General features: G+C 33.0%; 1 protein-coding gene across 6 annotated transcripts in view; it reads right to left on the minus strand.

The window, feature by feature from the left end:
* Positions 1-25,584, minus strand: part of LOC130446301 (homeobox protein homothorax) — a 356,948-nt gene that overhangs the window by 26,040 nt on the left and 305,324 nt on the right. For all 6 annotated transcript variants that reach the window (XM_056782464.1, XM_056782466.1, XM_056782463.1 and 3 more), the window contains one exon: positions 24,157-24,233. In XM_056782464.1, coding sequence (XP_056638442.1) covers positions 24,157-24,233 — 77 coding nt within the window. The remainder of the gene's footprint in view (positions 1-24,156; positions 24,234-25,584) is intronic.

Raw genomic sequence — 25,584 nt, forward strand, 5'->3', positions numbered from 1 at the left:
TATAATAATGTACAGAAACTCAGCCGAACCACCAAATGTCGAGATACATGCTCAAAGTTTCCAACTGCTGACTGATGGTTTGAAGAGAGAAGAAAGCAAATTACAATTTTTTCATGCTCCACGATTAGTGATTTCTGTTGATCATTGTCAACGGTTGAACTGTAGCTAAACAGCATAACTGAAAGGCGTAATATTCTGTGACAAATTGCCGCTTGAAGTTGAACTTACTTGGAACTACAGCAGACATCCACTACCTCAATTTGTCGATGGCTAGATATATACAAGAGTGTATTCAGCTACGCGGTCACTAATTAATAACTGAGTGGTAAAAAATTTATAACTGGAATCTTTGCAGTGAAAACTATTTAAGTGGAAGTTGGAAACTACTGGAAATTATAACAATTGAAACTGGGTATGTTAGATGGTTATAGATAAGTTCTTTCGTTTGAACGTAGGACGTAGTTTGAAAAACACGTGATGTTATTTAATAAATTATAGAAAATATGATATGAAAATAAATTAATATAAGAGAAAATTATAATAAATTAATTTTGACCAAAATAGATTTGGAAAAAATAGTTCTGTCCTTATTTTACTATAAAAAAATTGATTTGTAGACAAAACTGAACCTAAGAAAGTTCATTTTTGAAGAAATTGAACTTGAAGGATCAAATTTTTTACTAAATTTAACTTGACACCGAATCAAAAACAAAATAAATTGAAAAAGTAGGTTTTTTTGGCCAAATTTCATTTGTTGAAGAATTATTCTGATAAATGAAACGTATAAAACCAAAGTTTTTTCTGATAAATATGAAGAAACGTTAAAATTTGGAAGCTGGACTCGAAAAAAGCAAATTTTTCACTGAATTAATCAACGGAAAGTTTTTAAAAAAATTCAACTTAAAGGAGCCAATCATGAACTTTTGCCTATTTTTATGAAAAATTTAAATTAATCGTTAGGAAAGTGATTGATGACTCAAATCAATATAGGAAAGTTGTATTTTGACAAAATTAGAGTTTTTGTCCAAAATTAATTTGGAAAATAGATTTCCCGATCAAATGTTTTTTGAAAAAGTTTTTGATAAACTAAACTTAGAAAAACGGAATTTGGAACAAATTAAACAGAAAAGTTTTACCGAATTAAAGAGAATTAAAGAAAACCAAAATTTGAGCATATTAAATTTAATTTTTGACCAAATGTATCTTTGAATAATTACATTATTCTTATAAATGCAAGTGAATTAAATTTATCCTTTTATTCTTAATGAAACCATGAACAGAGAATCAAGAGTAGAAGTTATTAAAATAATTTTATTTTGCGTACATTTTAAAAAATAAAAGTTTTGATTAACAAAGTAACTTTATCTGACAATGAGTTGCTGTAGAATTTATAAACGGATCTCTAGCTCATCAATTAACAAAGTTCAAACCATTAGTTTTATAATTTTTCTATATATAAAAGGGCTGTAAATTGTTCCCTACTTAACAAAATCGTTTAAAGTAGTTAGGCTCCTTGTCAAATATCTTTCAATTGTAACTCACTGAAATCTAGATGGAATCTTTTAATGGATCAGGTGGCACTGCCTCGCCTATTTCATGTCGGCACAATTACAAGAAAAAAATGAGATGATCGGGGAGGTTTTTTCTACCGATTCTTCGCTTCTGTCAAAGGTGAATCCAAAAATTGCTTAGTCATTCGGATAGACTCGATTCTTGTTGATTTTGTTCGAGGGAAGCATTAATGCGTGTAAACTATTTTATTCAATTTCATTTTTTGAGATTATATTGTAGCAGAAAGGTTTTAACTATAAATGTTGTTGATGGATTATTAATAAGTTTTTAAATAAATTGTCGATTGAATAAATTATTTGTTGTTCTTGTTAGATGTTTATGTTTCTTCCAGATATTTTATAAAACTGATACTACTGAGACTAGATGATTGTTAATATCATAAAATTTTTGTGCGTTTCGATATATTTTACAAATATGAGAAGAAAAAAGAGTTTAAAGAAATATTGGATGTTGGAAAAAGTCCTAATCAACCAATTTTGCACAATGATTTCCCTAACAAGTTACGATTATTAATAGTTTAATTATTAATTGATTGTTCATTGTTCTAAATGTTAATAAATTACCAACAATATTTACCGAAACAATAAATCTAGTCACGAATCGAGATATAAACTAAAATCAGTCTCATTTTTTTGCCATTTGAAGATTGAAGATGTTTAGACATTTTTATTAATATTTTAGTCTTTTAATGAATGAATGTCTTGGCTTTTGGATCTTAAATGATGAAATATAATAAAATTTCTATCTTAACGTTTCCATACAATTATGATTTTCAAAATTATTTCAACAATTAACGTATGGTTCTCGTTTTTTCTCACATCTCAGTTCTCAAAATCTCATCCAATTTCCTTAGCATATTCTTTTATCAATGTTCAAACATCTTTTCCCAAGTATTAGTATGTGTCGTAAATACCATTTGTTCCCGGTTTTTATTGCATTGAAAAAGGACAATTTACTATTTTTTGATTAACATCAATTAGAATCTCTCGAGGTTTTCTTGTGTATGTTTGAATAAATTCTCAAACAATGTTATTTGTACCATTTTCTTTGCTTATTTTTAATCTTTCTCCAATTGCTCAATTTTGTATTTGTTTTCCCAGAGACATTTCGTTACCTATCTTATCTTAGAATCATTCTAGTTGAATCACGACTAGATATTCCAAATAAACTCCTCAAATATTGTCAATATTATTAACTGAGTATAAATTTGTGTTGATAGGTAATTTGTTTTCTTTCCACGTTCAAATCATACGTTAGTGAAACATCTATTTGATCCCAATGTATCCCATCAAGAGTATTAGTTTGTTCCCAATCCCAAATAGTTACAATTGCCCCCAAAACAATAATAAATCCCAAACCCTCACAGAATTTTTACGACCTATTTATCTGTTAGTCCTAATTGTCGCTGCCGGCCATGGACTAGGATCCATCGGACCAATTTCCAAAAAAAAAAAATCTACGGAAATTGACCATGGTTTCCTGTAAATACCGTTACGGCCTACTTACGGTCGATTTCTATGCGCATCGCAACGCCACTTCCGATCTTCGACGCGGTCACCGCGACATTTCGATGATTTGTTCGAAACGTGCAGTGGAGAAATTGCTTCGGATATATAGGGATGTACTTAGACTTGTGGAAAATTCGTACCGCCTCTTCCAAATACATATAATGTTTGTAAATTGCTTTTGAGATTTTTAGTATTGTGAATTCTTAACTTAAATTCAAGCAATGAATATTGAGCAGGCAAAAAATGAAATATTATTACATGCAACAAAAATGGACACTGATCTATCATTTAAGGTAATTCACCTAGGAAAATCGAGATACCCAGCTATAAAGTCGTTTAAACTTGTTCATTCGACATACTAAAACTCTTCTCAAAACTCCCATATATAATTCGATGTGAGCAACTTTAAAAATCGGGGGTCAAAAGTCAAAAAATCGATTTTTTGTACATTTTTGTAAATAACTCGTTTCCTATGTGTTTTACATTATTTGTATTTATCACCAATATTGTAGAGCATTAAGTTTTCTACAATTTTTGTTTGAAAAATTTTTTTATACGGTGAATCGTTTCTGAGATAGAGGGCTCGCGATTAGAATTCCATTTAAAATCAACTGGTAATAGCGATCAAAATAATTTGGATGAATTTGCAGCAGCATTTGAAGAAGAAGACTATCGAGTTCAGCAGGAAGACGACGGCGATGAAGAAGAAGAAAATTGAAATTAGAACTCATTGTCCTCATCATAAGATTTGAATTATAATATGATTAAATTTTTTCTCTTTACGATTTTGAAACCACTCGGGCAGAAAAGTGCTATTAAAGGAATTTATACTTGATTGGAAATAAATAATTGGGCAAAAAATATTTACATATAATGTAATTGTTGATAAAAATGTAAATTATTTATAACTATATATTTAGCAATAGTTTATAAACTTTATAAGAGATTATTTTGATCGGACTATCAGTAGATTTCAAATGGGATTCTAACCGCGCTCTGCCCTCTATCTCAGAAACGATTCACCGTATGAAAACATTTTCGAGCCAAAAGTTGTAGAAAATTTGATGTTCTACAATATTGATAATAAATACAAATAGCGTAAAACCCATAGGAAACGAGTTATTTGCGAAAAATATGTAAAAAATCGATTTTTTTGACTTTTGACCCCTGATTTTTAAAGTTGCTCACATCGAATTATATATGTGAGTTTTGCGAGAAATTTTAGGACGTCAAATGCACAAGTTTAAACGACTTTATAGCTGGGTATCTTGATTTTCCAAATTTCTTATCTAAATCTACCTAAAATGACTGAACTATAAGCAAATACTTCCAAAAACGAAATCGAAAAGTAAACTCAATGTTTCTCTAGTTGATACGTATCTAAAGTCACTCTTAACTCATTTTCTAGTTAAAAAAAATGTGGGTAATGATTGAAGATGATTTTCGACAATGAAACAAATGAAAAAAAGTGAAGGTCGTGTGAGCTAGTTTAGTAGATGTATCAATAGAGTGTTCAAGTATTGAGCAGAATTTTTGAGCCGTTGCATGATCATTTTTGAAACTCGACGCCAAACAACAATCAAAAGAATGGATTGCAATGGCTACAGTTTAAATTGCTAAATTATGCACCCTATTTGCCAGATTTAATCCCGTTAAATCATTTTCTGATTGTCCAACGATAAAGAAGCGTTGACAGTTGATTAATATTTCGAAAATAAGACTGGCAAGCGATCTTATTGAACATAGCAGGGAAAAAATAAGAAACTTTTGTTTTTTTTTGTTACAGTGGAAAGTAAAAAATAGAAAAAAACTCATAGTTCTATTGTTCTACTGTGACTGTTTAATATAGAAATACAAAGTATAAATTGATGATATATTCTGTAATTTATAGTCCTTGTTTAGAAATACGTATCGATAGCCACAATCAGCGGAGCCCTTGTTACCTCGTACCCTTCGTATTTGCGGTTTGAGTATCTGAACACCCGCCTCGACGTGTACGTTTTTGTTAGCCGTAATGTCGTCAGAAGCAATTCCTTTGTTAACCCGAATAAAGCAGAGATAGCTTTTCGAAATGCAAGGATGCCGTCGTCGCCGGAATGGGGTGGGTGTTAATGGTTGTGCCGGGATAATGGGTCGGCTGCCACTATAATGGATGGAATTGCATTAAAATGTGATCTGCATAGCTTCTCGCTTACATTCCTCGTTCCGAAAATGTAATTACCGATCAGCGAGTCTTGCGTTTCCGTTACGGTACGGAGACACGGGCGGCAAGGGTGCATTCACTACAAAATTGGGAACACGGGGAGGTTTTTGCATGAGAATAACCAGAAGTGTAATCGATCAGGTGGAAACGTACACATTTTTTAATATGAACTGTAGCTCTTCTTGATAGTATGTACCATAAAATTTGAGGTTATGAAAATGAAATCAGTTGCAACGTGAATCAATATTTCGATTCCTATATCAAACCTAACCATTATTGGTCATTTATAATTTATTATGCTTGATCCACAACAAAGACAACTATGTAGAAATAAAATTGCATCCATAAAAATATCAATCTGTTGAAATGAACGGTCAAACATTATTTTATCAGGCCTAAACAGTTTTTAAATACAATATTAACATTAGAAATTATCTATAACTATCTATAACTCTGATGTATAAATTATTTTTCTTTTACTGGAACTTCAAAGTTGAAAAACTACGTGAAGGGATGATTTCCGCGCCCTACATATCAAATTTTTCAGCATAATTTTCTCTATAACATTAAAATTTCAACGAAATCGGAGGGGTGTAACCTAAACTAGATAATTACCGAAATTTATGTGGAAATGGCTAAAGATAAATGAGAGGGTGGTTCATATATAAACTGGACAGATGAATGTCGTGGCTGCACTGGATTTTAAACTGGTCTGTTACGAAACGAAGACAACAGCCCGGGATGATCAAAAGGGATGTATCAGTGACTGTTGCGCAACCCTTCGATTTCTGGTCAAAGATTAATGCGTCGGTTATCTAAAAATTTCAGCCAGATGGGTGTTGAAACATCTAAATTTTGCCCACTGTGTCTATTGCACCGAATATTTACCACAGACGAGACTTTGGCACACCAGTATATTTTGGGTAGCAAACACGGTCAATGGAGTAGAGAAAGAAAGATGAAGGCGCTCCAGTTAAAGCAGAGGTTGCACTGACAGCGGGAAAACCTCCTAAAATCGTGTCTTCATATCAAAACGAAGCGATATTCCAATTCGTAGTGCTATATTGCTGCAAGACAATGCCAGACCGCATATCTTTCGGCTTACGAGGGAAACTTTGAAAGATTTGAGTTGGAAAGTATCGTAGTCCCGATTGGTCGCCTCATTTATTTGATCTATTAAAAGAGGCACTCGGCCGACTGTCATTCGAAAGCATTGCGGAGGTAGAATCTTTCGTGCGCGAATATTTACGTGAAAAGCCGAAAGTTTAAAAAAAAGGCATCCGAAAGCTTTCGGAGAGATGGTAAAAGTGTGTAGAGTGTAACTTTATGTTAATTAAACAACAGTTTATTATCTATTACTGCAATGCAACGAATTATCTATTATATCTTATACCGATCGAAAAATGCATGCTTTGAAGTGATTATTTGGGTTTTAGATACAAAAATCACGCTGATCAATTAGTAGGTAGTCCAATAAGAAATTGGAAATATTGAATCACTCATTTTTATCAATGTATTTTGAATCGTCGATGTCTGGAATAATACAAGGTATCTTCCAAAAGTTGTGCTAAGTCGGATGGGAATTATAAGTTATATTTATAATTTACACAATTAACTAAATAGTTTGAACAATTGAAATGTAAATATATCATTTAAATCGAACCTTTCGCTTGGTATGACACCAAGGTTCAAACAAAGAGACCATCAACGAGGGACGTTTCCCCATAAAATAGTCACGTATTAAATCAAATGAGTTTCTAAGAGATTTAGACTTTTTATCCCAGCATTACTGGTGACAAATAAAGCGATATATCATATTAAACAATATAAATAAATAGAGATTTAAGTAATGATTGTTTTTATTGAGAAGGAATGAGGATTAATGTTATTATTGTAGTTATATAAAAACATTGAACGAACAATTTTCGAATCAACGGTTTTATCTACTTGTCCACGTGTTTGAATAATTAAACAAGTACTTAATTCGTTAACGGTTGTTATAAACGTTTAATTGCAATTTATAACAGAGTAACTTGACATATTACAGTCACTCTATCATTGACCGGGACCCCGTGTCACTCATCTAAACGTTAGAATATGTTCATCCGAACGTAAAAAACGATTTCATGCCCCGTAACTGAAACTTAAGGACCCTAATAACGCAACAAAATGATCAATGTAGCTATAAACTGGCGAAAACCCCTTTTTACGGCCGATAATAAATATGGCTGCTTTTAATAAAACAGCTGACGATCACCATTAAATTCACAGAACAGACAGAGAATCATATATAAAACTCCTCGGGAGCTTCGTTGTCAACGTAAGTCGCGAGCCCCAACGTTGTACGGTTTATGCTGTTGTTTTGTACATTGGGGATCATTTTAAATTTATGTGTTACTCTCTTATCCACATTTTAGACTATGTTAAGATTTCTAGATGTTAAAAATCATTTACGCGGTTCTTATGAATAAAAATAGTCGGTGTAAGACATTAATTTTCAATTACTTATACACGTGAAAATAATTTTAGTCATATCACAATAATAAAGCTGCGATAGTTTCATAATACTTTTTCTCGGAAACTTTGAATTTGAAAACTATGAAATTCTAATACATCTCGTTATACCAACGAGATCTTCACCATACCAAAAGAAAACCAATTCCACCAATTTGCTCATTACACAAAAAGATTTGATATAATTTAATAATTTAATATAATATATTTATAAAAAACTAGTAATTTCAAGAAAAAGTTCTGCTAAGTTACAAGAAAATTGGAAAATCGACACCATTCAATAGATACTTCAAAAAATGCAACCAGTCTAGATACATAATGATCTTAAGGATTTCAAAAACCAATTTTGGGATTTAACAAGCGGAAGTTCTAATCATGGGAACATTGGTAAAAGCTCTAAAAAGAGGTTGACTTCCAAATAACAAATTCGATGTTGATCAAGGATTGTCTAGAAACAATAAATGAACTAGGCATAGAAACCAATGCTCTTGTAATGTGGGTATACCCAGGAACGAAAAAACGAGTAATCTGGAGAAAAAAAACTACTTCTATGACTGGACAAGAACCGTTCTGTTCCTCAGGAAGAAACCACTTAAAAGCAGAACTGAGGAAAATGGATAACCACAGCCCAGCACCCAAATTGATTTAAACACTCGATACTAATTCACTATGAGTCCTCAAAGTTTTCTCTCACTTATTTGGGAATTGCTCTATAAACGAGGTATGGTCAAAAATACCATTTAAAACCAAATGAAAACAACATGCAATTCGAAAAGATATCCTCCAAAATACTATCAATACACTCAACCTTAACAATAGCTTCCATCTTGTCTCCTTGGTTTACTATATTTTCGAACATGACCAAAAGTCACATGGTGTTGAATCTGGTGATTAAAGCGACGTGAGAGACTTTGAAATGAAAATCGCAAATATCAGTTTGAGATTAGAAGTTATACTCTGAACTAAATAATATTCAATCTCTTGTTTGAACGACGTTGTAAAGTGGAAAGACAAACTAGTAATTTCATGTTCTTAACAAATACATTTTCTAATCTAAATTGCTTATATTCCTTATAAGCAAGCTTCAATGTTACTACATTCTCCTAATTTGCTTAAATGACCATTTCGTAACCGTATTTAACACTTAACAATACTCCATGTTTCACGATCTTCATAAAGCGGCTTATGTAAACGTTTGACAAGGTAGAAACGGTCCAAACTGCTTCTCTTAACACATGAAGGTACCCGGCATTCTTGTTGATGTAAATATTTCTATTGGTTTATACAGTTAACACAAAAATATCCCTACAAATTGAAATAATATTAATTTTCAGCTAATTTCATTATTTGCTTCTAAGTAAATTCGGCAAAAATAATATCCTGAACGTTTCAAAAGTCAACACAAACAGCTTAAGCATCCACTACTTTTAGTTTAGCTTAACAATAACGATTACGAACTTGGTGGTTCAGTTCAATACATAAGTAAAATAATTTCATAGAACTTGTCCAATCAAAATTGAAATATTTTCTGTGAAGGCAGGACTTATCATTATTATAATCCTTTAATACATAAATTACATAAAAATGATTTCGTAATAATTATTCGATGTGAAATATCGCTTCTTCTTTTTCTAATTGCGTAAATTACAGGGTGATGAATTTCTTGCAAGTTAACCATCCAAGTTAACAACTATCATTTGTTTACATAATACATAATCATATCACTTCGGCCTGTTTATTTGTGGAGATTGCTTTGAATTTTTGTTTATTATTCACTTTTTCAAATAACACCATTTCTGAGAGTTTTAATGTATTGTATAACTAGTAATTTATTCTGTCTATAGATACTATAGATGTGAAATATTAGAAATGATATTTATCAATGTCAATACCCTGAAAGAATCTTTTTCCAATTGAAACCCCTCTACCGAAATCGAATCACCAGTGGCGAAATGTAACTGCTGACCCCTACCGGGTAATTACGTCGTTAGCAAATCGTCGGGGGCGGCATCTGGCGGGTGGCGGGTGACCCTCGACCCGTCGCGAAGGACTACGACTACATAGATACTAGCGTCAGCTTGCGCTAAGGCCCTAACACTGTAGCCGCTAACATTGGAGAGATATTAAAGTCTAAATTTATTACCGCCCCCATCCATAAAGACACAGTCGAGATCTGCAATTACTGTTTTCTTTATTTTCGGGCCACATGTGTGTTTGTGTCTATGGGACAGCGGCGCGGCGGGGAAAGTTTTATTACATTAGGGTAAAATTTGGAGAGGCTGGAAGTGATTTATTACTTTATTAGGTGACGAGAGGCTAGGTCACGACCTTTCTTTTACTGTTAATTTATTATATATTTGTACCGAATAATTGAGTCCACTTCGGATTATTTCTTTAATTTGATTTTTTGAGTAATTTCAGATCCTCAGAGGTAAAAAAATATAAAACGTAAGTTACCTTCGACATCAATGTTGATGGCTTTCGTTTTCTGACGAGAAGAAGCGTTTCCGTAGTGGGATCGAATTGATTAATCGTTGTAATTACCGATCAGCTTTCGGCGCTAATTAGATTTAGTCCCTGCGCCGCCGTCGCGTTCGGTGATGGTAGTAAAACCGGCTCCATGCGATGGAAGAGCGCAGTACAAATGAGATTACGGCCGAAAATGGCGTTCGCCGCAACGGGTAAGGAGAGAGGACGCGGGGTCGCACGCGTTAATTGTCATCGATTTTTATGTAATGTCATTATGTCTGTACACAATTTATCACGTTACAAGACTAGATTGCAAAGCTGGGGGTCCATTAGCAAGGAAACCGTATAGATGAATGTGTGCCCATTTCTGAACACTCAACTTCTAACATAAAATGTAGTGGGAAACACCAAATCACATTAAGTATGTTAAAAACACTAAGATCAATTGAATAAGCAATCAATTCGTAATATTAGGACTCATTAAAGTTTGAATCAAAATGTGTTATCGTGAGATAATTTCATTATTTAGCAAATTGATTACAACGGAAATCGCTGCTTGAAACATGTAAATAAAACATTCGTTATATTCAAATTTTCGCAAATGTGACCTGGAATTATGAAAGGAAAATATGAGAGCAGGGAAAATACAATGAAGTAAGTTTATACCTCGTCAGAGATATGTCGCGACATATCCATTTGTGCAAGGGAGAGTTTTGAGAATAGAACAGAAGAAGATTCAACTATATAAGAAGATGGTGTTGATCAGGAAGACTAAATGTCAACCTGCATAATTACCTTCCACTAGGAAGAAAAATCTCAAACACAAGTCTATCAATTTATATAGAGGGGAACATCTGGGACCCACTCTAGACAGTAAACTCCTCTAGAACAAACACGAAAAGTAGATGAATAGTAAAGCTATGAAAGCCCACATGGTGTGCGAAAACTTGAGGTTGTAACCCAAAGAGGTTGCTGCGACATTTCTTCATATACTATTAAAAAATGTGGCGGAAAAAACTTCACTCAAATTTCAAGTCAATAGGTCAAAGATTATTGAACATATGATTTTATCATTTAATATGAACAGATACACAAACAAATAACATTCAATGATTTGTAAAATGAAGAAATGTTGAATAGGAATAGAAGTTGTTTATCACAAAAGCAAGTGCAAAAAAACATATCACATGCAACCAAACATTTTAGAATTACTAACATTTTTGATGCCTTTTGGTACCTGATGCATCTATATTTAAGTTTTGCCAAAAGATCATTATATTTTTCCTCGAAGAATCTCAAATTATTCCTATTTACTCCTTTTTTATCTAATGCCAAATTTATTTAACAAGCCTTTTTGATCTTTTTGATATTTCTAGCTTTTTGAAATTCATCGTCATTTCGCAGATTTTTTTACAGATACATCTACTGAGCATTTCGACGTCAATTTAATATTGAAATATGAATATGCCTTTATTGTGTATCTTTAATAAAGGAAAAGAAAACGTATTTTTGTGTGAATTCAAACATATCGTCAGGTAAACTGCGCGAGATAACCTGTGAATTGTCGGATACGGCGGTAGACTTTAGGAGGTAGTGGGAGAGACGGTTGCGTTAATTCCAGGCGTACAGATTACGCACGTTCGCTCCATTGGAAATCCTCCCGCTCTATGGAAATGTTGGTCAAATATATCATTCTGACTTGACATTGCAATTCTCTTATCTACGCGCTACTGCCGCCGCAGGCAGGCTGCCTCCCTAGGCTGCTGAAAAACAGAATCGAGTGAGCGTGAGCCACCGGCAACTGGCGGCGGTAGAGAGGGTGAATGTCGGATATAGCTACGGCCAAATTGCAAACAAAACACGCGCTATACAGGGGCGTATTTGACACACAGTTTGAAATATATACACAGTTTGAATATAAAGAGAAATAATACTTAATGAGAAATCAAGATGAAGATACTTTCAATTCCTGGGACTATTTCGAATTGGCAATACGTTAAAAGTGATCAAAGTTATAGTACAGAAATATATTGATAAGATTTTGAAAATTTATATCCTTACATGATATAAGGAGTGCGATTGTTTCTCTAGCATTTTCCGCTACTTACTCGTGTATAAATAAGTTAAAAGTATGTTATAAAGCATTATCTTATATTAAAATGTGGAATTTAAATAAAATATTAAGATAGGAAAACGGATACAGATCAGATAGGTTTAATTGGAAACTTCTGGATACGTTCCTGACTCGTTCGAAGTCAAAAGATCAAAAAGGTAAATATTAAAAACAGTAACACAGTTATCTGCACGGAAAAATATGAAAAATTAATCGAATAAACTTCTAGGCTGTCCACAGTGGCATCTCAAATTGTTTTAACGAATATTTTTCACTGGAAACAGTACGAAAAATAAATTTCATTACTAAAACATTTTGTTTGTTCGGTATCAACCTGAAACGATTTAAATTCGATTTTCGTCGAAGCTTTTCAGTAGAGTAAGGAACAGCCAAAGTCATTACGAAAACGCCTCATTGGACCTCTTTCCCTATCAATATAATGATGGATCTTCAGCGACGTAACGCACTATTCGGGACCCAGTAGCAAATGACCCGTGATTTTCGCGAGGGTTCAACTACTCCCATACTGATTTATTCACAGACACGTGACTTTATAGGGTGACACATAATCAAAGTTGAAAATTCGGCGTTACTTGAATCTATAGTAATTTAAACTATTTTCTCCAGGATATAGGGATATATTTTGTTTGGGAATAGATTATAAGTTGTTTATATGTCGTGAAGCAAATATTGATCATAATTTCCCAGGAAAAGACAACAGAGAAAGAGAAAGTAAACAGTATTAGTGCGTCAAAGTGGTCCTAACTCATTGTTTTCGTCAACCCTTTGCCCGGTGTAAGGTTTCCACTCCCATTTATTCCCCTAATCCTGCCTAATGATCCCGTACAGCATTCTCCTCCGGTCTCGACACTTGTCGGCATTTCCTATCGGACTTTTACAAATAAATGCTATTCCATTTCTGCTTGAGAACAATTATTGTTTCCGCATTAGTATAGGGCAACGCTTACGACCGAACCCTTTCACTACAAATGATGGATTAGATACCGAGGGGCCAGACATGAAAACAATTATTGCAAGAATTGATAACGCTGTGAATTTAATCATCGGATAATTCTTTTCGTTCGATTTCCTTGAAATTATTCGAAAATATTTTACTTATTACCTATTAAATATATATATATATATATATATATATATATATATATATATATATATATATATAAAAAATATAACCCAAAAATCATCATCATGAAGTTATCAGTGATCAATTTTTGCTTAGTATTGCTTAGTATTCGTTAATGAGTAGATGATGATGCAGTAGCTTTGTTAATCATTTACAACTGCAGTTAGAGTTAGAGATATCTATTAAGTTTTTTCAGTAATCATAAGCTAACGCATTTTCTTACATAATTTATCATTAAAACTATAATTACAAATGCAATTATAGTTAATTTGCAGCTCTTAATAATATAATTGTTTAGTACTTTTAAGCACCAGAGAGAATATTTGGAAAATTATTGAAATTACCTACTAGTTTTCAGAAATATCAAGATGATGTAATTATTTCAAAATCTAGCTGTTGAAAATAACGATTTAGGTCACTTGAATTTTTTTTTGTTTAGTTGAAGTTATTTCGTCACGTTTATTTCTGACACAACTCTAATCATTTGACCGATTCGCATTGTTAATAAATTCGGTCATTAAGAACAAAACTAAACTTTATATGAACCATATCAAGGTAGCAATCAGTGAGATTAATTAGCATACGGAAAAAAATAATTAATTTTAATGATTTATAAGTAACTATTCCATTAGATGGCAAATATAGTAAAAAGGTTTTTTTTTTTATTGAGACAATCCCTTATTATAAATGATACAATTTATTGTCGTAAGACATAAAGGTGAGTTTTTCTACAAGAAAGTTTCTATGTCATAGATTTTTTAATTTTTCTATGTTTAAGAAAATTACAAAATTTTTTTATAGAAGGCAGTAGCTAGGCGTTTGTATTAATGCTTGAGTCAACAACACTCGATCCTCTTATTTTCAAATAAACATCAGCCTTATATCCTCAAACTCAAAGCTCGATATCTTATTAAAGAAAGACAATAATTTATAGGAGTTTACTAAGTTTAAATATTTATTATGGTAAGATGGACATGAAGAAGATGCTAATAAAAATACTAATAAAATTTTGCATTTGTGTGAATAATATTTATAACTTGAATGAATGAAAGCTGAAGAATTTTGAAAGTGTTGCAAGGTGAGAAACAGAAAATTTCTCGTTTAGTTTAAAACCTCATATTTGCATATTAGAATAATTATTATTAATAATCATGATGAAATGATAGTTTGAATGTAACTTGCACCGAACAACGTAGATGTATCTTTCGGAAACATTGTCAGTTGCAGATTGAAGCACACTGTTTACAAAATTCTAAATACAGTACGGTCAAATGAAAGGAATAAATTCGTTATTTCGTAAACTGGTGACTTCAAGAGAAAGTCATCTATATGGGCATGATAACATCATCGCCAAAAAGGTTTAATTTGAAATGTGAGTGTTCTAATACGCTATTTGAAATGTCTTTTTAATACCTATTCAGCCATACCAATATGTCAGAATAAGTGATGTTTGCCTTTGTCTAAAAAATTAATTAACCCTTCTCGAACCTTCTCTACAACTTCTGAAATTAGTGGGGCAACCTAAATACGTACCCTTTTTTTAAAATCAATGATATTTTGTGACCTATGATGAGACTTTATTATCAAGTTTCCCTATATAAAGAAATCAAGAATAGTGAAATCAGATGACATAGGCGGCTTTTCTTCGACCTATCTTCCGATTTGGAAAGACGTTGTTCAAGTATTTGGGCATCAAAACTGGGTAGTGTGTGGGCGCGCAATCTTACTGCAACCATAAATTATTTGTTTGGAAACTGTTTCATGAATAATTCCGGTTAATATTATTATTATTAATAACAAGTTGTGGTAATTGTAATCTCTAGATTTTGTACCTTATCCAGGAAAGTAAACTTTGAAATAAGACACCATTAGCAATCGGTATTAGCCAAGAAATGATGGAGCATTTACAATATCTGTCTTTGGAATGATGTTCAAAACAACATGTATACTACAATTGTAGAAGATCCATGACCCCCGGTTTCCGGTGTTGAGGGCGATGGCGAGGGATAATCTGATCATCCAAACTTCATCTATACCAGCAGAAAGGCTGCTTTGCCGAGCATCGTTAATCATAAGAAAACCTCGGAGCCGCCTGATTAATACATCAATTAGATGGCACTTCATGAATGGCCCCAAACACCCCAGTTATGTATGTTGGGATGAAATCTATCCCATTTTTGGGTCCGCTAATAGATTCATTTGTTTATTTTGTTAAGATAGAAAACATAAAAAAATTGCGGGGCATGTACGAGACATAAGACGAGAGGAGAGTTTTATTTTTCGACTAGACTAGAGATGAGACATTCCACTTTTTCGAGCGACAAAAAGAAAGTTTTCAAAGTTTTTTTTCGTCTCGTCTCGTAGGCAACACTGATACATTTCATAAATATTCTAATTCTTATCTAAAAATCAAACGATTTTCAGTACTCCTTAAAAATCTCATATATAAAACAAACTGGGAAATCTTTGAAATCAGACTATTATCCAGCAATTTTCAAAAAATATTTGTATAAATCTTTGAGTAATAATTGAAGGACCTTTGCAATCTCAAAGATTGTAATCTTTGTTAGCTATTTGAAACAGTCTAATATAGTAAACAATTACTTCAAATTGAAGATTCGGTTTGATCGACTGATTTTGTTTGTTTGAAAAAAAAAATGTTTCCAATGTAATCGTCATAGAACAGTTTAATAATAATAAATCAAAAATTGTTTTCGTCTTTACCCATATAGATTGAGAAAAACAGTATAGATTTTATTTGTATTCAATTAATTCTTTTCTTTTTTATTCATTGAATGTTGATCTACAATGGAATTTGAGTTATTCAAAAAGAACATTATTTTTTATGGCTTATCGCTTGAATTTCTACAAATTTCAGTAGTTTATGTAGCTATTAAAGCCCTTTAATTAGCAGTATTAAACGTCAGCACTATATACTACGCTACAAACAAACAATTTCGAAAGAATTCCAACACGAAAATGTGAACGACTCTTTTTACGTTTAACGCCATCTATCACTGGTAGCAACGAATTATTGCTCGAACATTATTTAAAATATTAGCGACTAGCAATTAAGCTGGGAATTCCACACGTTGCAAATCTGCCCCGCGCAAATTAATATCGCGTAGATGTGCCGATAAATTACGCGCCCGTCAGTAATACCAACTGAAATTAGGATTATTTTCAGGCTTTCTGCCTGTTCACCATCTACACTGAGAACAAGGGATTAGTTATAATGGAATCAATTAAATATTTCGGGTCTTATTGATTGTTATAGTGCAGTATAATAATGTCAGAACATTTAATTTAATACTATTTAATTAGTGAACATATTTATATATGGTTATTGGTAGAAAAAAAAACTTTTCACTATAAAAATCACAAGATCAAAATGGTGCAACAAAAATAAATTCAGAAAGACGTTCTAGGTTATTTCACAAACAAAACAAAATTGATCTAAACTATTACTTTTCAAAACTCTCACGACATCGAGGCTCTCAAATGGATTTGAATATGCATGAAGTCTTTTTTGAGCAGGCCACGACGACACCAAGTATAATCATTCACGGTCGTCGTACCCCATCGGTGGGTCACACAGTGATAAGTTTGAGGTGGAAATGCTTGATATATTGAGATTTAAACAAAACGAGATGTCACAATTACTCAATAATGAATATTCAACTGCAAGCACAGAGGTACAAGTTGAATCTTATAGAGCTGCGAACGATCAACTGGTACACAAGGTGGGTAATATCTAATTGAGAAATACAGAGAAAATGCAATGTTCGTACGAATGAATTTAACAATAAATGGGTTCCAAAAGGCGAGGAATACACGCGTGGTCAGTTATTTCCTGGACTCGTTTTGTATACAGATGGATCCAAAACACAAATGGTAGCAGAACTAGATTTTTATAGCGATCTACTGATAAAATAAGAGACCTTAGAGCTGGTTCTCTAGCCTTTTAATCTTTCAAGCATAGCGACAAGTGCTGTCACGAGTACGCTTCTGTTATTCCCAGTTTCCTCGAAAGTCTCATGTAAAGAAAAGCTGGAAAAACAGAACTGGTAGTAATAGTGTAACCTAGCGGAATCTTAAATGTATTTTATAGAAAAATAGAAGTGGTTTATTCCACTGAGAATTTTTAGCTTCATTCTTTTTACGCAGCCTATCAACTTGTAGACTGAATCTTACCAGTGACTTTTTTAAACTTAGAATTGGACGTTCGATAAAATGTCGTAATGATTTAGAGTATGACAGATCGACAGAATCTTCGTGAGGACAGTTTTGACCGTTTTTCTATTTATAAATATTAAGTCTGCTATTAATTTTTTCCCTTTCGCTAGTCTTTGACCTGATGAACTTCTCCTAGTATAATAACTTGAATAACTCGACCCGTTTTTCGACGGTCAATTTTTCAAAATTCCGTTCTGAGTGCTACATATGTTGCCAGTTTAATAAATTACTCTAGAGATTAAAATTTTCCAAGAGTATGTATCATTTTTGAAGTACGTATTTCAGTGTACCTGTAGAAATTAGTATTACTTCCACTTTCCTACGTATCCCTAGTCGGCAGTGTGGACAGAATAACGGTTGTAACATGCGTAACCGTGAAGTTTTTTTTCCTTTGGGATCACAAATCCGGGCACAAAACGAGCAGTTACTTTAATTATACTTGGCTCAGTGATAACAGTTGAATTACTGTTCGAGGTAATCTAAACGAGGAAAATGTATATTAGTAAAATGGAAAATATTCGTGAAAAGATCTCATTCGATTTGGAATGGTCGTGATATGATTTAATGTATAAATATAAGGAAAAGTAGATCAATTTACTGAAATTTGAACGCGATTTGAAAACTTGAAGAGAAATAAATGATTGGAGTAAAGAAATAAAGTACAGGAATTGCTATCTCACCCACAAAAAACTCTATATTTGATTATAATTATTAACTCATAAATTTCTTTTACGCTTTTAGTGTTTCGGAAAGGTAACATAGGTGTCCGAAAACATTCGTTCCTGAATGGTAAACAAGGTTCAGTAAATTCAGATTCGGCAATTTTAATCTATTTCCAATCGATCATCAAACATTAAACAACGACAGGTTAACTGTAGAAGTGGAAGCAAATTCATGTCGGAAAATCTAGTAGTTATCTAATACTCTCTATCAACCCTGGTAGACCATCCAAGAGCATTGGCAGCAGAGCAGGTGTTTGGGTCCCTCATTATTTGTCCGAAACCAACCGATCCATCACATGATTCAACGGCACCATACAGAAGCGTTTTTATACATTTGTTAATTGGAGACGAAAAAATTGGTCGTGGTGCTAAATTCTATTAATGCAGATTTTTATATTTGACAACAAATGAAAACATCGGATTCCTTACAAATAAAACAAGCAGTAACGATTATTAATCTTAATGATTCAAATAATAAACTAACGGAAACGCCTAATTTATTATTTACTTAATGAAACATGGAAGAGTTTTGTTGTTGTATTCGATATGTGTAAGTAATTTTTCGAAAATTCTATTAGTGGTAATCGATACGAGAACAAATAATAGCTGTTGAATTGATACTTTTCGACATGCAACTTCCATATCGACAGAATATCACAATAATATAACAAATATTGTTTGTTTCGTATTACAAGTCAAACTAACGTCCACAATATTCTGTATCGATTGTTATTTGATTAGATTTTTATCAATTACTGCTTTTATCAGTACGAATTAATTAATGAATCAAACGTTTCGTTTTTGCTTTAGTTTTATTCACACTGTGTACACATGTATTATGAATTATAAGTTTACTGACGATCATTCCTAACCTCCATCTCTCATGACAACTTTTCGTTGTTTTGCGGGCTGTCCACCCTCGACCTTGTTGTCGGTTCTCATTACTGAAGATATAATCAAACTTCACATCCCTTCTTTTATTAAAAGACACTATCTATAAGTTCATCTAATAAAAATACTAAAAATAATTAATTGACATAATTATCCAACAAACAATACAAATGGCTTAACCATATTAAAGTCCTCATTGAGAGACTGTCTTGTCTTGATTCTGAATTCTTATCTTTTCACTTAATATTGAACCTCTATCATTGAAATTTTTCTGTTTCTCCCTCCTTTGCCCAAGACAATCTTCATTTTCATTTCCTTCTTTATTGAATTTGGGAAGCAAGCTATTAACTTCAGTATTGAAAAGTAAAAATGCAGGAGAATGAAAATTGTTATCTATCGGGGTTGATTGTTATTCTAACAGCCAAAGATACAGATTTTCATTATCATATACACATTTTTTCATGACATTTTAAAGACTGAATAGCACGCTCTATCATGCCATTAGATTTTTGGACATGAAATTCTGACAACTACCTGGATAAACTCTGCATTGAGATTTTTAAGTTGTTTTTTTTTGTGCATTTTGTTGATCGGCATATTTTTAAGCATTCATTCAGATCTAATTTCGTTTCAGTCGGTAGCCTTGTCTTTAATTAGCTAGTCTTTTAATTTGCCAAACTCACAAGTTGCTGCTAAGCCTTAAGCTCTGCATATGCATCGATATTTTCGCCTGGTTTTTGGTTTCTAGTGAAAAACGCTCCAAGGTCCATACAATGCAAAAGTAGATTTCATTGTAGTTGCTCAAATTTACTCCAAGTGCTCGCTCCATCTATTGCACTGAATTGCGGCTATTCAAGTTCGATGATTGACTGCGCCAAATTACGTTTGTTGGTTATTTAATTAATGAAACAAACGTTTCCGTTTTGCTTTAGTTTTATTCATGCTGTGTACACTTGAATTATGAATCATAAGCTAACTGCCATGTCATTCCTAACCTCTTAACCTAACCTAACTTAACTTAACCTTCTTCTTCCAAGTTGTGACAGCTTATCGTTGTTTTGCGGGTTGTCCATCCTCAACACTAAATGTCTAATCACACTACAATTACTGAAGCTACAATCGTAATCTCTTTTTAAGATAGGATTTAGATTTAGGGTCTTTAAATTTTCTGTTTACTACTGATACTTTCTCATTCTTCTTTATATTTACGCTTTTGAACCGTTTCTAACATAAAAATCACCACAATAAATGCAACAACTTGCCGTGAATGCCAGAAACTTAAGACACATGAAATTTGCAAATGTTCGTTGGATTACGTGATTGAGCACTAAGAAGATATTTCAGAAAATTCATTTGCTATTGATGCAAAGTTAGTTAAGCACACTCAGTATTTAATCTTCAACAAAAATTATTAGCCGTAACTGGAGTATTAATATAATATATAAATTTCTTTAATTACTTATTTCTTTGAACTTTTGATGTATTAATGCATCTAAATGTTCCTGATTTAAGATTTCTTCTGCTTTGAAATTAGTTTTTTTTTAATAATTTGTCGTTTCGACGACGAAATAAATTATTAACTTAGGTTAGTTAAGACAAATTCAAGATATAGTTGTGATTGGAAAGTAAAATATGATTTTTTCTATATTCCTCATTTTTTTATGCGGAGAAGAAACTTTTTAGAACTACTAGCACCTAAAAGTAACTTTTTTTACAATATTAACTAAGTTTTTTTGAGGAAGCTGAATTACTATCTACTTTATATCAATTCCATTTAAATTCTAGTGAATAAATTAGTTGTCGGAAAATTATCCGTTTGAATTTCCCATTTTTCCATTGCGAAATCGCATACGCCAACCTAAGGGATTTTCGTTTTTTTTTTCTCTAGAGCGATTTCGTATCATCATCATTTTTCACTGCTCCATACCATTACCGCTCGAAGACATTGTCTTGCCTCCGTCTTTCCTGTGCTGGTGTACAGGTTAATGCTGACGGTGGTGATAAATTGTCTTTGGGCCTACGACTGCATTGCCGGCTCTGTCGTGGTGTACTGCGAACAGCCGTTATCATATTAGGTGGTGGAATTGCTTTAACTCCTTGTCATATTCGAATTTTACACAAGGACTGTTACTCGGAAACATACAATAACGGAATGCAGCATTTAGAAAATATTATTATCATCAGTTTGAAATGAAAATGTATTATCCGATTCATTTTTCAGTTAAAGTTTAAAAAATATTGTGAATTCGCATCCAAAAAACATTTTAAGTGTTATATAAAAAAAAGTATCTATAATCTAAACAAAATACTGAGTCCTGATCCTCAACCTTCAGTGACAGCATCATTCTCTTTCCCTCTTTTCTCTTTATCCTACCGTATTATCTGTCTAGCTTTGTCTCACTCTGACGTTCTCTAAGCAATTTACGAGTGAGTTTCATTGTCGTCGGATGGCACGCCAGAGAACGGCCCTCCAAGGAGCAATATCAGACCATCTAATAGCCTCCCGAATAACCTTCCGAATAGCCTCCGAAACACCTTTTTAATGAACTATTGTAGCAGGAAATGAAAATGGGGAAACTGGGTACAATGGAGAACACGGCGACGGTAACAGACTTAAAGTACACGAAGAAAAATATAAAATTATCTTGAATTTCAATTGAATTATTTCTGTTTATTATTAAAAATTATAAAACATGTTAAAAATGAAGTTAATGTTTTATCTTATATATTCTAAATGATTCTGGTAAGTTTCTTGTATTGATTTTCATTGAAAACTCTTCTACAGAATGTTGATATCTTTGAATAATCATCATAAAACTCCTTTAGATGAATTTTATTACAGAAACGTGACCAATCAGAATTAAACTCTTAAAGAAACACATCCACATTATGTAGACTATTTCACAGGCAAACTCCTCAACCGTCAACTATATTGAAAATCTGTTCTTCTTCTTCTTTTAATGCTTATCCATTAATGGTTGTTCGCGACCACATTTTTCATGGCTTCTCTATCTCTAGCGGTATGGATCAATGTGTGAATATCTTTTATACCCGTACACTGCCTCACGTTCCGCAACCATGACATCCTCTTCCGTCCCAATCCTCTCTTACCTTCAATCTTGACCTCGACTATCAACTGAAGAAATTGATATTTATGGCCTCGCATTATATGGCCAAGATACGCAATCTTTCGTTTCTTCACGATGTTAAAGAGTTCACGGTCTTTATTGATACGCCTCATCCCTCAATTTGGCAGTCCATGGTATCTTCAGGATTCTACGATATACCCACATTTCGAATGCCTCTAATTTGTTGATGTTTTAAACCTTAAGGGTCCAACCCTCCATCCCGTAAAGAAGCACTGACCAAACGTAGCACCGCACAAGTCTCAGTCTAAGATCAAGATCAAAGTCGGTACAAAGTGAAAATCTGTTAGTCTATAATAATAACATAAGAAACAAATTTAATCGTAAAAAAATGTTTGTTTGCCTTTTTCTTATTCCTCTTAGTGTAGGTAAATTGTTTGTAGAGGAACTTTTATATGTGTGTTATCTCTTGCTGATTACAAAACTCGAGTTCCATTCAACCCTTCGTACAGCCGAAGGGATATTGTATCCTCCGGGGCCACATCCGCTTCGTGTCGGGACGTCTATTAAGAAACTGATTTCGTAATTAGTCAAATGGTTCTCTTCCGACTCTTAATGTATAATTGTACGGCAACTGCTTTATCCTTTACACGTTCTAAATCAACGAAGACTTATTAACTTCCGACAAAGTGTTGTGAAAATTTAGGAATTTCGTTTAATTGAGTTTTAATTTGAAATAAACTTTATTTCTTAAAGCGAGTAACTGAAATTTAATCACAAATTCTTCCACACTACATCAAATTTCAAGTATTACTACGTTTTACTAATTGTATTTCGATTATTAAACCCGTACGATCTAAATCAAAAGTTTAGATTCAAAAAATAGTATGAAATAATAAGAAACGCTCATTTTAAGTAAGTAATATTTTCATTTATGTAAATTGGAAATAACTTGGTGGCTGGACGAAATACCGTATTATAGTGTGAAAGAAACGAAAATCATAACCTCAATTTTCATTAGAGAGCACACGTGAAACCCTAAGGATCAAACTGTCGTCCGTACCATCGACCGGGATAACGTTTTCTATATGGGTCGGGAAAGCGGAAAAGCGGGAAAATATCCCATAAATAACGTTCAACCTGGCGTGTCGCACACCCGGCGTTCCTCGTTCTCCTCTATTCTCCCTAAGGATTCGAAGCGCGAAAAAACTCAAAAGACCGAAAAGCTCCAGACCAAATGAAAACTTTTGCAATGGATCGCTGCCAGAATGGAAAAACGGATAGAGTAACGAACGAGAGGATATTTGCAGTTGGCGATGGGAGAGATTTATGATACGAATTGTTCTGGTATTAAATATGTACAGGAGGATTTTCCACAACTAGTTGGAAATTTTGTTAGACGCAATTAATAGATCGATAGATTTTCGTCTCCGTAGACATTCTTTTTAGAATAAAAACAGCTGAAATACCGGCAAAAAATAAACACTAGAATGTTTCACATTTATCACGATTGTATCAAAAATTCCATAAACATTTTTAACTCTTTACACATTGAAAAGTATTGCTTCTTCGAGGTTAGATAGTTTTCTAAAACGTATATTAACTTCAACAGTTGAAAGAACATATAATAATAAGAAATGAAGTAACGTCATTCACTAATGAATATGTATCATTATATATAGATAATTTAAAACTTACCAATTATTAACTTGTAGTATCGTAAGGCCAGTATCCTGTGCTAGTTGTTTTTTCTGGTCCTCCGAAGGGTAAGGATGCTGGAACAAAGAAAATTTATCATTAGCTTCATAACGTTTGGTGGTTTGATGTTTTGAGCTAGCCTTCGGTAAGCTTTGCACCGAAAATTACCTTCATACTACCAATGAACTTTGAAACTTTTCGTCAACTTTCCAGAAGAATCTCCTTGGCATAAACGAAATTAGATGACGTTGGCAAAGTCTAGTTAGGACACACCAATGGTCGAAAAATATTAATGAAACCTAATTAAATGAGACATTTACGTTTGGAATTCTTGATGAATATGAAACAATCTATTAAAAACGGAAGAAGAATTGTTTATACAGATAAAACTGTCAAACTCATAATAAAAACTGGAACAACAGAGATAATTTAGCACTATTTAAATCTATAAGAAAAAACTCTGTGGGACTTACAGTGCTGTGTACAATATCCAGAATTTATGGAAAAATCATAAAAAATAAAATCGAACAGGAATATTGCAACATGGAGGCAGAAGAACAGGCAGGCTTCAGAACGGGGAGGTCGACTATTGATCATTTATTTACGATTTCGCAAATAATTGATAAGAAAACCGCCAAAAATCAAGAACTCCACCTTTTGTACGTTGACCTTAAAAAAGCATATGACAGCGTACCGCAAACAAAACTATGGGATGCCTTGGAAAGAACAAATATAAATGCGGCCCTAATAAAAGCAGTACAAAAGCTTTATGAAAACAGTAAATCACAAGTAAAAATAGGAAACAAGGTCTCAAAAGGATTCTCCATCAATAAGGGATTGAAACAAGGATGCTGTCTGTCACCCACACTCTTCAAGATATACCTGGAACACGCACTAGCACACTGGAAAAGGAAATGTAAGAACATGGGCATTCCACTAATCGATTCCACACTATATACCCTGTGTTTTGCAGATGACCAGATAATCTTGGTACAGGACTACGAAGACTTAGAATATATGACAAGAAAGCTAGTAGAGGAATACAGGAAATGGGGTCTAGAAGTAAATTTTAGTAAAACGGAATATATGTGTATTGGAGGAGAACAACAAAATTTAATACTTGAAGAAACACAACAAAAAATAAGTCATTGTACAAAATACAAATACCTAGGCATGATCATCACTAATGATGGAAGATTAGATGAAGCAATAGCACAAAGAAATAACCAAGGAAGACAAGCAATAAGACAACTAAATAGTATATTGTGGGACAAACAAATATCCAAGGAAAACAAACATCGTATATACAATAGCACAATAAAAAGTATAACAACATATAGTAGCGAAGTCTGGCCTCTAAAAGAAAAAACAGTCAAAATGCTTGAAGCCACAGAAATGGATTATTGAAGACGCGCGGCAGGAATATCA

The sequence above is a fragment of the Diorhabda sublineata genome, chromosome 7, assembly GCF_026230105.1.
Source record: "Diorhabda sublineata isolate icDioSubl1.1 chromosome 7, icDioSubl1.1, whole genome shotgun sequence".
NCBI classification, from domain to species: domain Eukaryota; kingdom Metazoa; phylum Arthropoda; class Insecta; order Coleoptera; family Chrysomelidae; genus Diorhabda; species Diorhabda sublineata.